At 39.3% G+C, this 18,648-nt stretch overlaps 1 protein-coding gene across 2 annotated transcripts in view; it reads left to right on the plus strand.

Annotated features, from left to right (window-relative positions):
- LOC128642801 (vacuolar fusion protein MON1 homolog B) overlaps nt 1-18,648 on the plus strand; it is a 64,439-nt gene that overhangs the window by 15,565 nt on the left and 30,226 nt on the right. For both annotated transcript variants that reach the window (XM_053695615.1, XM_053695614.1), the window contains exon 4: nt 11,736-12,534. In XM_053695615.1, the coding sequence (XP_053551590.1) occupies nt 11,736-12,534 (799 nt within the window). The remainder of the gene's footprint in view (nt 1-11,735; nt 12,535-18,648) is intronic.

Consider the following 18,648-nt stretch of genomic DNA (forward strand, 5'->3'; position numbering starts at 1 on the left):
TGGGACTGTATAGGGGTTAAATGTAAAACGGCTCCGGTTCCGTTAATTTAAGGGTTAAAGCTCTGAAATTTGGTGTGCAATACTTTTAAGGCTTTAAGACACTGTGGTGAAATTTTGGTGAATTTTGAACAATTCCTTCATACTTTTTCACATATTCAGTAATAAAGTGTTTTCAGTTTGAAATTTAAAGTGACAGTAACGGTTTTATTTTAAAACGTTTTTTGTGCTTTGTTGACAAGTTTAAGCCTGTTTAACATGTCTGTACCATCAGATAAGCTATGTTCTATATGTATGAAAGCCAATGTGTCTCCCCATTTAAATTTATGTGATAATTGTGCCATAGTGTCCAAACAAAGTAAGGACAGTAATGCCACAGATAATGATATTGCCCAAGATGATTCCTCAAGTGAAGGGAGTAAACATGATACTACATCCCCTACTGTGTCTACACCAGTTATGCCCACACAGGAGGCCCCTAGTACATATAGTGCGCCAATACTTATTACCATGCAACAATTAACGGCTGTAATGGATAACTCCATAGCAAATCTTATATCCAAAATGCCTACTTATCAGAGAAAGCGCGATTGCTCTGTTTTAAACACTGAAGAGCGAGAGGACGCTGATGATAACTGTTCTGACATACCCTCACACCAATCTCAAGGGGCCATGAGGGAGGTTTTGTCTGATGGAGAAATTTCAGATTCAGGAAAAATTTCTCATCAAGCTGAACCTGATGTTGTGACATTTAAATTTAAATTAGAACATCTCTGCGCACTGCTTAAGGAGGTGTTATCTACTCTGGATGATTGTGACAATTTGGTCATTCCAGAGAAATTATGTAAGATGGACAAGTTCCTAGAGGTTCCGGTGCCCCCCGACGCTTTTCCTATACCCAAGCGGGTGGCGGACATAGTAAATAAAGAGTGGGAAAGGCCCGGCATACCTTTCCCCCCCCCCCTATATTTAAGAAATTATTTCCTATAGTCGACCCCAGAAAGGACTTATGGCAGACAGTCCCCAAGGTCGAGGGGGCGGTTTCTACTCTAAACAAACGCACTACTATTCCTATCGAAGATAGTTGTGCTTTCAAATATCCTATGGATAAGAAATTAGAGGGTTTGCTTAAAAAGATTTTTGTACAGCAAGGTTACCGTCTACAACCAATTTCATGCATTGTTCCTGTCACTACGGCAGCGTGTTTCTGGTTCGAGGAACTAGAAAAATCGCTCAATAAAGAATCTTCGTATGAGGAGGTTATGGACAGAGTTCAAGCACTTAAATTGGCTAACTCTTTTATTTTAGATGCCGCTTTGCAATTAGCTAGATTAGCGGCGAAAAATTCAGGGTTTGCTATCGTGGCGCACAGAGCGCTTTGGCTAAAGTCTTGGTCAGCGGATGTGTCTTCCAAGACAAAATTGCTTAACATTCCTTTCAAAGGAAAAACATTATTTGGACCTGATTTGATAGAGATTATTTCAGACATCACTGGGGGAAAGGGCCACGCCCTCCCACAGGATAGGTCTTTTAAGGCTAAAAATAAACCTAATTTTCGTCCCTTTCGCAGAAATGGACCAGCCTCTAATTCTACATCCTCTAAGCAAGAGGGTAATACTTCACAACCCAAACCAGCCTGGAAACCAATGCAAGGCTGGAACAAGGGTAAACAGGCCAAGAAGCCTACCACTGCTACCAAATCAGCATGAAGGGATAGCCCCCGATCCGGGACCGGATCTGGTGGGGGGCAGACTTTCTCTCTTTGCTCAGGCTTGGGCAAGAGATGTTCAGGATCCTTGGGCGCTAGAAATAGTTTCTCAAGGTTATCTCCTGGAATTCAAGGAACTACCCCCAAGGGGAAGGTTCCACAGGTCTCAATTATCTTCAAACCAAATAAAAAGACAGGCATTCTTACATTGTGTAGAAGACCTGTTAAGGATGGGAGTGATTCATCCAGTTCCAATAAGAGAACAAGGGATGGGTTTTTATTCCAACCTGTTCATAGTTCCCAAAAAAGAGGGAACATTCAGACCAATTTTGGATCTCAAGATCCTAAACAAATTTCTCAGGGTACCATCGTTCAAAATGGAAACTATTCGAACGATCCTACCTACTATCCAGGAAAATCAATTTATGACTACCGTGGATTTAAAGGATGCGTACCTACATATTCCTATCCACAAGGAACATCATCAGTTCCTAAGGTTCGCTTTTCTGGACAAGCATTACCAGTTTGTGGCACTTCCATTCGGATTAGCCACTGCTCCAAGGATTTTCACAAAGGTACTAGGGTCCCTTCTAGTGGTTCTAAGACCAAGGGGCATTGCAGTAGTACCTTACTTGGACGACATCCTGATTCAAGCGTCGTCTCTGTCAAAAGCAAAGGCTCATACGGACATCGTCCTAGCCTTTCTCAGATCTCACGGATGGAAGGTGAACAAAGAAAAAAGTTCTCTGTCCCCGTTAACAAGAGTTCCCTTCTTGGGAACAATAATAGATTCCTTAGAAATGAGGATTTTTCTGACAGAGGTCAGAAAATCAAAAATTCTAAGCTCTTGTCAAGTACTTCATTCTGTTCTTCGTCCTTCCATAGCGCAGTGCATGGAAGTAATAGGATTGATGGTTGCAACAATGGACATAGTTCCTTATGCACAAATTCATCTAAGACCATTACAACTGTGCATGCTCAGACAGTGGAATGGGGATTATACAGGCTTGTCTCCGACGATTCAAGTAGATCAAAAGACCAGAGATTCACTCCGTTGGTGGCTGACCCTGGACAATCTGTCACAGGGAATGAGCTTCCGCAGACCAGAGTGGGTCATTGTCACGACCGACGCCAGCCTGGTGGGCTGGGGCGCGGTCTGGGAACCCCTGAAAGCTCAGGGTCTATGGACTCGGGAAGAATCTCTTCTCCCGATAAACATTCTGGAACTGAGAGCGATATTCAATGCTCTCAAAGCTTGGCCTCATCTAGCAAAGGCCAAATTCATAAGGTTTCAATCAGACAACATGACGACTGTTGCATATATCAATCATCAGGGGGGAACAAGGAGTTCCCTGGCGATGGAAGAAGTGACCAAAATAATTCAATGGGCGGAGGATCACTCCTGCCACTTGTCTGCGATCCACATCCCAGGAGTGGAAAATTGGGAAGCGGATTTTCTGAGTCGTCAGACATTCCATCCGGGGGAGTGGGAACTCCATCCGGAAATCTTTGCCCAAATAACTCAATTATGGGGCATTCCAGACATGGATCTGATGGCGTCTCGTCAGAACTTCAAGGTTCCTTGCTACGGGTCCAGATCTAGGGATCCCAAGGCGACTCTAGTAGATGCACTAGTAGCAGCTTGGACCTTCAACCTAGCTTATGTATTCCCACCGTTTCCTCTCATTCCCAGGCTGGTAGCCAGGATCAATCAGGAGAGGGCTTCGGTGATCTTGATAGCTCCTGCGTGGCCACGCAGGACTTGGTACGCAGACCTGGTGAATATGTCATCGGCTCCACCATGGAAGCTACCTTTGAGACAGGACCTTCTTGTTCAAGGTCCATTCGAACATCCGAATCTGGTTTCCCTCCAGCTGACGGCTTGGAGATTGAACGCTTGATTTTATCAAAGCGTGGGTTTTCAGATTCTGTAATAGATACTCTGATTCAGGCTAGAAAGCCTGTAACTAGAAAAATTTACCATAAAATATGGAAAAAATATATCTGTTAGTGTGAATCCAAAGGATTGCCATGGAACAAGATAAAGATTCCTAAGATTCTATCCTTTCTACAAGAAGGTTTGGAGAAAGGATTATCTGCAAGTTCTCTAAAGGGACAGATTTCTGCTTTATCTGTCTTACTACACAAACGACTGGCAGCTATGCCAGATGTTCAAGCATTTGTTCAGGCTCTGGTTAGGATCAAGCCTGTTTACAGACCTTTGACTCCTCCCTGGAGTTTAAATCTAGTTCTTTCAGTTCTTCAAGGGGTTCCGTTTGAACCCTTACATTCCGTAGATATTAAGTTACTATCTTGGAAAGTTTTGTTTTTGGTTGCAATCTCTTCTGCCAGAAGAGTTTCAGAGTTATCTGCTCTGCAGTGTTCTCCTCCTTATCTGGTGTTCCATGCAGATAAGGTGGTTTTGCGTACTAATGCTGGTTTTCTTCCTAAAGTTGTTTCTAACAAAAATATTAACCAGGAGATAGTTGTACCTTCTTTGTGTCCGAATCCAGTTTCAAAGAAGGAACGTTTGTTACACAATTTGGATGTAGTCCGTGCTCTAAAATTCTATTTAGAGGCTACTAAAGATTTCAGACAAACATCTTCCTTGTTTGTTGTTTATTCTGGTAAAAGGAGAGGTCAAAAAGCGACTTCTACCTCTCTTTCCTTTTGGCTTAAAAGCATTATCCGATTGGCTTATGAGACTGCCGGACGGCAGCCTCCTGAAAGAATCACAGCTCACTCCACTAGGGCTGTGGCTTCCACATGGGCATTCAAGAACGAGGCTTCTGTTGACCAGATATGTAAGGCAGCGACTTGGTCGTCACTGCACACTTTTGCCAAATTTTACAAATTTGATACTTTTGCTTCTTCGGAGGCTATTTTTGGGAGAAAGGTTTTGCAAGCCGTGGTGCCTTCCATTTAGGTGACCTGATTTGCTCCCTCCCTTCATCCGTGTCCTAAAGCTTTGGTATTGGTTCCCACAAGTAAGGATGACGCCGTGGACCGGACACACCAATGTTGGAGAAAACAGAATTTATGCTTACCTGATAAATTACTTTCTTCAACGGTGTGTCCGGTCCACGGCCCGCCCTGGTTTTTTAATCAGGTCTGATGAATTATTTTCTCTAACTACAGTCACCACGGTATCATATGGTTTCTCCTATATATATTTCCTCCTGTCCGTCGGTCGAATGACTGGGGTGGGCGGAGCCTAGGAGGGATCATGTGACCAGCTTTGCTGGGACTCTTTGCCATTTCCTGTTGGGGAAGAGAATATCCCACAAGTAAGGATGACGCCGTGGACCGGACACACCGTTGGAGAAAGTAATTTATCAGGTAAGCATAAATTCTGTTTTTTATCATTTTGGATAATTTCATTTGTTTTTTGTAATAGTAGTTTTTTTATTTTTTGTAATTTTAGTGTTTTTTATTTTTGTAATTTTAGGTTTTAGTGTAAGGCAGGTTAGGTTTTATTTCACAAGTAAGTTTGTATTTATTTTAACTAGGTAGTTAGTAAATAGTTAATAAATATTTACTAACTAGTCTACCTAGTTAAAATAAATACGAACTTACCAGTGAAATAAAAATAAAACCTAAGCTAGGTACAATGTAACTATTAGTTATATTGTACTTAGCTTAGGTTTTATTTCACATGTAAATTTGTATTTAGTTTTAAATGGGTATTATTTAGTTAATAATTGTAACTTTAATTTAGCTCTATTTTAATTATGTTAAAGTTAGGGGGTGTTAGGTTTAGGGTTAGGTTTAAGAGTTAATAGTTTAATTTCGGTTGTTGTGATGTGGGGGGCTTGTGGTTTAGGGGTTAATAGGCTTATTTAGTGGTAGTGATGTGGGAGGCCGGAGGTTTAGGGGTTAATAGCTTTATTTAGTTGTGGCGATGTTGGGGAGCGGCGGAATAGAGGTTAATAGATTTATTATAGTGTAGGCGATGTTGGTGTGCGAGGGAATAGGGGTTAATAACTTTAGTATAGTGGCAGTGATATCAGGAGCGGCAGATTAGGGGTTAATAGATTTATTTCGGTGGAGGTGATAACGGGAGCGGCAGATTAGGGTTTAAAAACGGTATGTAGGTGTCGGCGATGTCGGGGGCAGCAGATTAGGGTTGTCTAGATTTAGGGTTTATGTTAGGGTGTTAGGTTTTAAATGTTACTTTTTTTTCACATAAACATTAATGGCGCTGCATAACGGAGCTTTTGATTCTACAATCACAGGTGTTAGGTTTTTTTTCCAACCCGCTCTCCCCATTGATGTCTGTGGAGAAAGCGTGCACAAGCACGTCAAAACAGCGCTTGTATTTTGTGCGGTATGGAGCTCAACACAACTATATCGCACGCACAAGCCGGCTGTTTCAAAACTTGTAATGGCTGCGCTATAGAGGGTGAAATAACGCTTTTGTTGCGTTCGTTAAATTCCCAATAGCGCTCATAACTTGTAATCTACGTGGTATTCTTATTAGATGTAAACGAACCACCCCTGCCATGGTGTTCATCTTGTAAGCGCCTTCATAGAACTGGCCAATAGAGCAATGGTGCGCTTCTGGTTGTCTCTAGACTAGTATTTCTCAACCGCAGTCCTCAAGTTCCCCCAACTGTCCAGGTTCATTATAGCTGAATTAGAGCACACAGGAAATAATTATCTGATGGTGAGAGCAGGTTTGTTACCATGGTTGCTGATCAGCTGATTATTTCACCTGTGCTCTAGTTTAGCTATAATGAAAACTTGGACTGTTGGGGGTACTTGAGGACCGCGGTTGAGAAACTTTGGTCTAGACTGTCTTATCAGTCTAATAAGAAAAATATAGCTGTAGTGGTTGGGCGTCTTTGCAGGGCTTCTTTTGATTCAGAATTATATTATTAAACAAATTCTGCAAGAGGGGTATCATTAAAAAATCAGTACTGGGGTAAGTTTTTGTTATGGGTTATTCTTTATAATAAGGCTTACTGTCCCTTTAAATATAATACCTGATACTTTAAGTTCGCCATCTGGAGGGAAACCCAGTGTGGTGTAATGTAGAGCCTAAAAAATCTGTCTATATTGAATATGTATTTGCAAATTCCTGGTATCTCCTTCCAAACTATTAGTAAAGGAACATAGCAGTGGAAAACTATATGCTCTAATTCATTAAAGTGTGCTTAACACTTGCAAGGGTCCTACTTGGGAGCCACTGAGAACTGGTGGTCCCAAGCAAGAAACAGCTGTTTCAGCAGTACAAACCCGCCATTCACTGGCTCCAGAGTAGGTTTCCCTATGTGTTTAACCCAGTTGTAGGGTTACATTACTGATTGCATATTAAATTATACAAAACTAAAATTATACGAAACAATAATTGTACATTTCTTTTAATATCTTCCTATTAATCAATGTCAGTCTTCAGATAGTTCTAAAAGGGCACACCCTGTAATTACAAGATTTTATTGTAATCTTGTAACAAATTAAAATACCAAACAAATATGAAAATTTTCTGAATATATTAACATCTTATATGCTGCAGTTGTTTTCTTATGCTCTTAACTCCCCCAACATCTGCATTATTTGGAGGAGTCAATTCTGACTTAATTGGGTAGACAAGGCTTGTAACTGACATTTTCTTTGCAAAACATGTATTGTTTTGCAGTATCTTACCTTATCTTCTCTGCTAAGTGTGTGTGTTATTATAGCATGATTAAATATATGAGGTCTCAGGTTTTAGAAAAAAAGGCAGATGCTTTAACAGAGAGATATATACATATAAAGACATAACTACATATGTACACACATATAGACATGCAGATTTATGCAATATTCATAATAAATATATATATATAGTATCTCACAAAAGTGAGTACACCCCTCACATTTTTGTAAATATTTTATTATATCTTTTCATGTGACAACACTGAATAAATGACACTTTGCTACAATGTGAGTGTACAGCCTGTATAACAGTGTAAATTTGCTGTCCCCTCAAAATAACTCAACACACAGCCATTAATTTCTAAACCTTTGGCAACAAATGTGAGTACACCCCTAAGTGGAAATGTCCAAATTGAGCCCAAAGTGTCAATATTGTGTGTGGCCACCATTGTTTTCCAGCACTGCTTTAACCCCTCTTGGGCATGGAGTTCACCAGAGCTTCACAGGTTGCCACTGGAGTCCTCTTCCACTCCTCCATGACGACATCACAGAGCTGGAGGATGTTAGAGACCTTGCGCTCCTCCACCTTGCGTTTGAGGAAGCCCCATAGATGCTCAATAGGGTTTAGGTCTGGAGACATGCTTGGCCAGTCAATCACCTTTTATTCTCAGCTTCTTTAGCAAGGCAGTGGTCGTCTTGGAGGTGTGTTTGGGGTCGTTATCATGTTGGAATACTGCCCTGTGGCCCAGTCTCTGAAGGGAGGGTATCATGCTCTGCTGATTCATGGTTCCCTCAATGAATTGTGGCTCCCCAGTGCACTCATGCAGGCCCAGACCATGACACTCCCACCACCATGCTTGACTGTAGACAAGACACACTTGTCTTTGTACTCCTCACCTGGTTGCCGCCCCACACGCTTGACACCATCTGAACCAAATAAGTTTATCTTGGTCTCATCAGACCACAGGACATGGTTCCAGTAATCCATGTCCTTAGTCTGCTTGTCTTCAGCAAACTGTTTGCGGGCTTTCTTGTGCATCATATTTAGAAGAGGCTTCCTTCTGGGACGACAGCTATGCAGACCAATTTGATGCAGTGTGCGGTAGGGATGCACCGAAATTTCGGCCGCAGAAAAAGGGTATTTTTGGTTATTTAGTTTTTCGTTTTGTTGCCTGTTATTTTCGGTAACATTATTGTTTAGCATATTTCAAATTTGATGCTAGCCTAGAGCTGCTGTTTGAGTTCATTACTTGATTTACTGTTTTGCATATAATAATAGTTTTCGAGGACTATACTGTTAAATCTGATTCTGTTACGTAGAACTAAATAAAGAATAATACAGTCAGTATATTGATATTTAATATTGTTTTAAGTAGGGATGCACCAAAATTTCGGTTGCAGTAACATTTTGGCCGAAAATGGCATTATCGTTTTTTTCAGGTTTTTTTTTTTTTTTTTTTGGGTAAAATGATTGTGTAGCATATTTGTCCAATTTTAGTGTGCTACTTTCAATAAAAGTGTGGTTATTTTATTTAATTCGATTCATTCATAAATAGTCAAATTATGCAAAAAAAAAAAGACATTTTCCATTTCGGTTTTCGGCCAAGTGCATCCTGGATTTTCTGGTTCGGTTTCGGTCCAGTATTTCCATTTCGGTGCATCACGAGTGTGCGACATATGCTCTAAACACTGATAGGCTGACCCCCCAACCCTGGCAACCCTCATACGTCTATTTCCCAAAGACAACTTCTGGATGTGACGCTGAGCACGTGCACTCAACTTCTTTGGTTGACCATGGCAAGGCCTGTTCTGAGTGGAACCTGTCCTGTGAAACAGCTGTATGTTCTTGCCCATTGTGCTGCAGCTCAGTTTCGGGGTCTTGGCAATCTTCTTATAGCCTAGGCCATCTCTATGTAGAGCAACAATTCTTTTTCACAGATCCTCAGCGAGTTCTTTGCCATGAGGTTCCATGTTGAACTTCCAGTGACCAGTACAAGAGAGTGTGAGAGCGATAACACCAAATTTAACGCTCTTGCTCCCCATTCACACCTGAGACCTTGTAACACTAACGAGTCACATGACACCAGGGAGGGAAAATGGCTAATTGGGTCCAATTTGGACATTTCCACTTAGGGGTGTAGTCACTTTTGTTGCCAACGGTTTAGATATTATTGTCTGTGTTAAGTTATTTTGAGGGGACAGCAAATTTACACTGTTATACAGGCTGTACACTCACTACTTTACATTGTAGCAAAGTGTCATTTCTTCAGTGTTGTCACATGAAAAGATATATAATAAAATATTTACAAAAAAAAGAGTTTAGCATCACTTTAAGGAGAGTCTTGTCAAAGAAAATTTTCTGAAGAAAAACGGGCTTGCAAAGAAAAAAATCGACAAGCTAAACTGACATTTTACTATTCTAGGGTTAAAATTAAATACTTTTAAATAAATAATTTTAAGTTTGTGCTTAACCCATCCACAAGATGATGCAATAACACTTTATATTTTAAATGACTAGAGTTTTTTTTCTGACTAATTTAAACATTTCTTCCATATCCCTGCCCTCTGTATCATGTGACAGCCATCAGCCAATCACAGACTCATATGTATATAAAAGTGAACTTTTGCAAAGTTTTTTTTTTCCGTTGTTTTTTACATGTTCTGAATAATTGCTATTAATGTCCCTTCAAATTCTATTATCAAATATACCTCTTTGTTTCGATGTAGACAAATAAATTTGCGCGTGATGGGGTTAAAAGGGTATGCTCTGACTAAATCACAAAAAATGTCAGTTTCATATCCCTTTAACCCCTTAACAACCGAGGACGTGCCAGGTACGTCCTACAAAAAAACTACCCTTAACGACAAAGGACATAATTGCACAAGCTGTTTGTAAATAATTTCAGCAGTGAGAAACCCAAAGTTTGTGAAAAAGTGAACAATTTTCTTTTATTTGATCGCATTTGGTGGTGAAATGGTGGCATGAAATATACCAAAATGGGCCTAGATCAATACTTTGGGTTGTCTACTAAATAAAAATATACATGTGAAGGGTTATTCAGGGATTCCTGACAGGCATCAGTGTTCCAATGTAACTGTCACTAATTTTGAAAACAAATGGTTTGGAAATAGCAAAGTGCTACTTGTACTTATTGCCCTATAACTTGCAAAAAAAGAATATGTAAACATTGGGTATTTCTAAACTCAGGACAAAATTTAGAAACTATTTAGCATGTGTTTTTTAATGGTTGTAGGTGTGTAACCGATTTTGGGGGTCAAAGTTAGAAAAAGTGTGTTTTTTTTCAATTTTTTCATCATATTTTATAAATTTTTTTAATAGTAAATTATAAGATATGATGAAAATAATGGTATCTTTAGAAAGTCAATTTAATGGCGAGAAAAATGGTATATAATATGTGTGGGTACAGTAAATGAGTAAGAGGAAAATTACAGCTAAACACAAACACCGCAGAAATGTTAAAATAGCCTTGTCCCAAATGGTCAGGAAATGGAAAAGTGCTGTGGTCCTTAAGGGGTTAAGTTATATTTTAGCCTTACAGTTCCATTAAAGTGAATGTCAAGTTTGATAAATCAATGCCCCGTTTTTAAAAACCCTATTAAAAACAGGGGCACTTTCATTCATCAAACTTTACATTTCACTAGTTTTGTTAAAATACTTACCTTTTAATCTTAAAAGCCGCTCCAGCGATTTCCCCCTACTGCCGCTCTTCACTTCATACGTCAGCAATGACGAATACGGCATCCTCCAATCATGGCTTCCTCCCCCCAGGGGAATCATTGCCTGAGGCTATGAAGGAAGCCGGGTTCGTCATTTTTTGACATATGAAGAGGCTTGCGATGGGTGCGGGAAGCACTGGAGCGGCTTTCAAGATTAAAAGGTAAGTATTTAACAAAACAAGTGAAATGTAAAGTTTGATGAATGAAAGTGCCCCTGTTTTTAATAGGGTTTTTAAAAACCGGGCACTGATTTATCAAACTTGACATTCACTTTAAGGACGGACACATACTGATATATCGGAAGATAGGCGCACCTCATTAGTGCTCACTGGCTAATACATCCTTTATAAGTGCTTGGTTGCCGGCAGACTACTCTTACAGTTGTATTAGTACCTGATTCCAAACAACTGCAACTTTTTAAATTTTATCCATGTCCATCAGCTGACCAACTCCAGTTGTACGACTGTATTAGTGTTTATTGGCTGTTGTGCTCAGCATGTGCAGCTATTTAAATGTGGGGCAGAGAACAGTATCATGAAACTATGGTCAGTTGCTTCTTCTAATGTTGCTCTCGCTACTTTCAAACAGCACTTTTTTTGAGTTGCACATTGTGATGATCATATAAATAACTCTTCTGTTTTTTTTTCTCACCTAGACAACCAGAAAGTGGTCTTCCTTCAACAAGGACCTCTTGTGCTGGTCTCTGTGTCCCGTACACCTCAGACGGAGGAGCAGTTGAGACTCGAGTTGCAGTATGTGTACTACCAGATCATCAGCATGCTCACGCAAGCAAGCGTGGCGAGGATCTTTGAGCGCAAGAAGAACTACGACCTGCGGCGATTGTTGACTGGTTCTGAGAAGATATTGGACAGCCTTTTAGATTTGTTAGAGACAGACCCAGGTTTTCTGCTGCGTGCTGTAAGCTGCGTGCCACTTCCCAGCCCTTTACGAGATTCTCTCAGCTCGATCCTCACAAAGGCCATAACCACCAACCTAGTGTTCTCTATACTGGTGGCAGAACAGCAATTAGTGACTGTTGTGCAGGAGAGGGCAGTAATTGAGGACTGTCGTCTGGACCCTGCAGACCTCCATCTCCTTCTCAATCTCATTGGTGCATCCTCTGCTTTCCAAGCAGGAGAGATCTGGACACCAATCTGCCTCCCGCGCTTTAACCCAGATGGCTACTTTTATGCTTACATCTCATACCTAGACCCACAGTGCACGGTTTGTCTAGTGCTTCTTTCCACAGACAAAGAATCATTTTACGCTGTATCCGCCTGCAAAAAAAAGATTCAAGAGGCCATGGAAGCTCAGAACTCTTTGCAGGCTTTGTCCAATGCTCTTCGAGGCAGCTCGTATAGTGCTTCCTTGGTGGGTGTTCCTGAGCTGCTGCACTTTGTATACAAACCGCTAGACATCCCTGAAACCTACAGACAACTTCCACAGTTTACCAGGTGAGAGGACAGAGGTTACCGTAATAGGGTTCGGTACCTGCAAGACTATTATTTTGGGAGCTGGAATGATTGGTACATTTTTTTTGATCACTAGCTAAACATTTTAGGAGGGTTAGTTTGTCATTAATTAAATTCCCCCAAAAATATTTAAAAGGACATAATACTCATATGCTAAATCACTTAAATGTGATGCAGTATAACTGTAAAAAACTGACAGGAAAATATCACCTTAACATCTCTATGTAAAAATGGAAGATATTTTACCTCAAAATTTCCTCAGCTCACTAGAATAAGTGCTCTGTAAAAAGTTAGCTTTCAGTTACTGCCCAGCTGCAGATAAATAAAAAAAAAAAGGAAGAAATGAACAGCAGTCAATCAGCATCAGCAGTGCTGAGGTCATGAGATGTCATAGTACACTTCCTTAAACTGAATAGGGAAATAATATGAGTGTGTATGGGGCAAGCTCCCTTGCAGTTCCCGGGACAGGCAGACTGATCTGCTGATTAAAGTCCTTTACAATGGGGTGTGAATACTTAGGACATTTTGAGGTAAAATATCTTTCTTTTTTACCTAGAGATGTTCAGGTGATATTTTCTAGTCAGCTATTTACAGCTATTCTGCATTACTTTCATGTTTTCAACATTTGGGTATCATGTCCCTTTAAGTATATATCGGGGGGGGGGGGGGGAACTTGCTATGTGTATTTATTTATTATTTTGCCCACCTTGTCTGTAATTGAATTATGAAAATGATGCTTTTCCATTACCTGCGCAAAAGAGACTGAAGGGCCTCTTATAGGATCCAGGACCATCCCCCCCCAAGGCAGAACATACTGCGATGTCATCACAGAAAAGGCAGAATGACTGCAGAAAGGAGCACAGGAAAATTTGGGCTTGCACTTAAAAATGTTTTTTTTTTTTAATTTAAGTTTTATTTAACAGGTTTCTTTCATGCAATATCGCTTAATTTAATTTTCTGGCAGCATACCACCAGTGTTCTAACATTTTCCCGGAATCATATGAAAGCAGCACCGCGTCACATTCCTATGGGTCCTGGAAAATTTTAGAACACCGGCCTACATTGTAACCTCTCCCCCAGCCCCCCCCCCCATGGCGTACTCCCAGGGCTCCACGGTGTCCGTGGACTCAAAGCATCTGCTATGGGGTTGTAAGGTTCCATCTGGGCACCATGAAGGAAGTAAGGGATGCAGCTTCAAAGGTGTTCTTTGGCTGTTACTGGGAAGCTGCAGAACGCCCACAATCTGATGTCACAGCAGCAGGGCTCCCGGTATAAAAAAAGTTAAAGCGCAGGATCATAATTATTTCTGGACATTTGCAGCTTGGAGTGGCGTCTGCAATATCCTCCAAGGAGTGTAAGGCCACGGCAACTCTTTCCTTCCCCAATAAATAGTAGGTGGCACCCTGACAATCAAATATAGTTTTGGTCATTCAGTTATAGTGATCCAAGGATTATGGCTTGTTTAAATTTGCTCGATAGCTGCAATTTAAATGTCAGGGTGTCACCTACTATTTATTGGGGAAGGAAATAGTTGCCGTGGCCTTACACTCCTTGGAGGATATTGCAGACGCTACTCCAAGCTGCAGGTGTCCAGAAATAATTATGATCCTGCGCTTTAACTTTTTTTATACCGGGAGCCCTGCTGCTGTGACATCAGATTGTGGGCGTTCTGCCGCTTCCCGGTAACAGCCAAAGAACACCTTTGAAGCCGCTTCCCTCACTTCCTTCATGGTGCCCAGATGGAACCTTACAACCCCATAACAGATGCTTTGAGTCCACAGACACCGTGTTTACATGTGTAGGTGCTCTGATGGTAATTTTAAAACGGGCATAGTCAAGTTGATAATGGAGTCAGTGTAAATGCTTGCTTGTTGTTGTGTTTTTTTTTCTTTTAAGAAAACAAACCTAATGTTACACACACACGTGTGTATGTGTATATGAAGAGAAACAGATGACAAATTCTACCCAGAATGTGTGTGTGAGGCTGAGAGTGAGTATCTATCTGTGTGTGAGGTTGTGTGTTAATTTCAAAATGACCTGCAGAACGTTTTTCACTTAAAAAAAATCTCATTGCAGGACCCTAACCCTGCAACTTGCTACAAAGTTATGGCTTGATTAGTAGAAGTGTTAATTTCTATTGTTCCCTAACTCACCACTCCAAATGATATAAGATAAACATACTTAGGCTTTGTAAAAGGTTTGTCTCTGGACTGTAAGCATATGTGCTTATGCCACGGAAAAAAACAGTATTGGTGTTACTAGAACCATTTTTGCTAGTGGAAGTAAATTACAACAATGCTATTTAAAACTGAAATGCACTCATGCACATTTTAATTCTGACATGTCTATACTTTTAATTGCTGATCTATATCAAACACATAATGACCCATTAAATAAATATATTAAACACATTGAGTGTACTATAAAATGTTTAATTATGTTTAGCAAAACAACTTTGCTTTTTACTTACATTATTTATTTTGTCATTTAAAGGGACAGTCTAGTCAAAATTAAACCTTCATGATTCAGATAGGGCATGCAATTTTAAACAACTTTCCAATTTACTTTTATCATCAAATTCACTTTGTTCTCTTGGTATTCTTTTTTGAAAGCTAAACCTAAGTAGGCTCAAACTGATTTTTAAACCTTTGAAAACCGCCACTTACCTCTCTACATTTTTACAGTTTTTCCACAGTTAGACAGTGCTAGTTAATGAGTTTCATATATAACAGTGTGCTCATTCCCATTGAGTTATTTAGGAGTCAGCACCGATTGGCTAAAATGCAAGTCTTTCAAGTGCACTGAGATAAGGGGCAGTCTGCAGAAGCTTAGATACAAGGTAATCACAGAGGTATAAAGTATATTAATATAACAGTGCTGGTTATGCAAAACTGGGGAATGGGTAATAAAGGGGTTATCTATCTTTTTAACCCCTTAATGACCGGACCATTTTTCAATTTTCTTACCCTTAATGACAATGGCTATTTTTACATTTCTGCAGTGTTTGTGTTTAGCTGTAATTTCCCTCTTACTCATTTACTGTACCCACACATATTATATACCGTTTTTCTCGCCATTAAATGGACTTTCTAAGGATACCATTATTTTCATCATATCTTATAATTTCCTATAAAAAAAATATAAAATATGAGGAAAAAATTGAAAAAAACACACTTTTTCTAACTTTGACCCCCAAAATCTGTTACACATCTACAATCACCAAAAAACACCTATGCTAAATAGTTTCTAAATTTTGTCCTGAGTTTAGAAATACCCAATGTTTACATGTTCTTTACTTTTTTTGCAAGTTATAGGGCCATAAATACAAGTAGCACTTTGCTATTTCCAAACAACTTTTTTTCAAAATTAGCGCTAGTTACATTGGAACCCTGATATCTGTCAGGAATACCTGAATATCCCTTGACATGTATATATTTTTTTTTAGAAGACAACCCAAAGTATTGATCTAGGCCCATTTTGGTATATTTCATGCCACCATTTCACCGCCAAATGTCATCAAATAAAAAAAAAAGTTCACTTTTTCACAAATTTTGTCACAAACTTTAGGTTTCCCACTGAAATTATTTACAAACAGCTTCTGCAATTAAGGCACAAATGGTTGTAAATGCTTCTTTGGGATCCCCTTTGTTCAGAAATAGCAGACTTATATGGCTTTGGGGTTGCTTTTTGGTAAGTAGAAGGCCGCTAAATGCTGCTGCGCACCACACGTAAATTATGCCCAGCAGTTAAGGGGTTAAATTAGGTAGCTTGTAGGGAGCTTGCAGGGTTAATTTTAGCTTTAGGGTAGAGATCAGCCTCCCACCTGACACATCCCACCCCCTGATCCCTCCCAAACAGTTCTCTTCCCTCCCCCACCCCACAATTGTCCCCGCCATCTTAAGTACTGGCAGAAAGTCTGCCAGTACTAAATAAAAGGAGTTTTTCTTTTTTTTAATAAAAAAAAATAAAATGTTTTAGCTGTGATGGACTCCTGCCTTAGCCCCAACCTCCATGATCCCCCCCCCCCCAGCTCTCTAACCCTCTCCCCTACCTAATTGCCGCCATCTTGGGTACTGGCAGCTGTCTGCCAGTACCCAATTTGCCCCCCAAAAAAGTGTTTTTTTTATTATCTTTTATTACCATTTTAATTTTTTCTGTAGTGTAGCAGCCCCCCACAATACCCCAACCCCCTCCCCCTCCCAGATCCTCATATATTTACTTTTTCCCCCCTCTTCCCACTCATTGGTGTCAGTGTGGGTAGGTAATCGCGCGCGCGCACGCGCACCCGCGCGCGCGCACGCGCATGCGCGCCCCCGCACGCTCCCGGCACCCGGCGTGCACATTGCACTAACAGGAGCCGGATGCCGGGTAGCGATGGGCCGCCCACCCGCCTCCCTGTTGCGCTCCCACCCACCAACGAACCGGCACCATCGCTACCGGTGCAGAGAGGGCCACAGAGTGGCTCTCTCTGCATCGGATGCTTTCTAAAGGGTATTGCAGGATGCCTCAATATCGAGGCATCACTGCAATACCCTGAGAGCTGCTGGAAGCGATTGCGATCGCTTCCAGCACTCTCTTAGACAAGTGACGTACCAGGTACGTCCATTGTCACTAACTGCAAGTTTTTGCAGGACGTACCTGGTACGTCACTTGTCATTAAGGGGTTAAACAATAAATATTTTCAAATAGACTGTCCCTTTAACTCTGAAAATTGTGGGCTTTCTAATTCCTTTTACAAGTGCAAGTACAGACTACATAATTAACCCACTGTCATTGGTTACAAACTCCATTGACCCTTTTGTACAAAAATACATCTGCATAGTTTTACAGGCTAATCATTACTCTTTATCTTTTAATCATTACTTTTACTAATCATTACTCTTTATCTTTTAATCATTACTTTTACTAATCATTACTCTTTATCTTTTAATCATTACTTTTACTAATCATTACTCTTTATCTTTTAATCATTACTTTTACTAATCATTACTCTTTATCTTTTAATCATTACTTTTACTAATCATTACTCTTTATCTTTTAATCATTACTTTTACTAATCATTACTCTTTATCTTTTAATCATTACTTTTACTAATCATTACTCTTTATCTTTTAATCATTACTTTTACTAATCATTACTCTTTATCTTTTAATCATTACTTTTACTAATCATTACTCTTTATCTTTTAATCATTACTTTTACTAATCATTACTCTTTATCTTTTAATCATTACTTTTACTAATCATTACTCTTTATCTTTTAATCATTACTTTTACTAATCATTACTCTTTATCTTTTAATCATTACTTTTACTAATCATTACTCTTTATCTTTTAATCATTACTTTTACTAATCATTACTCTTTATCTTTTAATCATTACTTTTACTAATCATTACTCTTTATCTTTTAATCATTACTTTTACTAATCATTACTCTTTATCTTTTAATCATTACTTTTACTAATCATTACTCTTTATCTTTTAATCATTACTTTTACTAATCATTACTCTTTATCTTTTAATCATTACTTTTACTAATCATTACTCTTTATCTTTTAATCATTACTTTTACTAATCATTACTCTTTATCTTTTAATCATTACTTTTACTAATCATTACTCTTTATCTTTTAATCATTACTTTTACTAATCATTACTCTTTATCTTTTAATCATTACTTTTACTAATCATTACTCTTTATCTTTTAATCATTACTTTTACTAATCATTACTCTTTATCTTTTAATCATTACTTTTACTAATCATTACTCTTTATCTTTTAATCATTACTTTTAATATGTCTTTCTTTCCAGCATTTATTTAGTGTTTAATGTTCCATTTAAAGGGATATTAAACCCAAAGTTTTTCTTTCATGATACAGATAGAGCATGCAATTTTAAGCAACTTTCTAATTTACTCGTATTATTAATTTTTCTTTGCTATCTTTATTGAAAAAGTAGTAATGTAAAGCTTAGGAGCCAGCCCATTTTAGGTTCAGCACCCTGGATAGCACTTGATTATTGGTGGCTACATTTAACCACCAATAAGCAAGTGTAACCCAGGTTCTGAACCAAAAATGGGTCGTCTCCTAAGCTTTA

Source organism: Bombina bombina, chromosome 12, assembly GCF_027579735.1.
Source record: "Bombina bombina isolate aBomBom1 chromosome 12, aBomBom1.pri, whole genome shotgun sequence".
NCBI classification, from domain to species: Eukaryota; Metazoa; Chordata; class Amphibia; order Anura; family Bombinatoridae; genus Bombina; species Bombina bombina.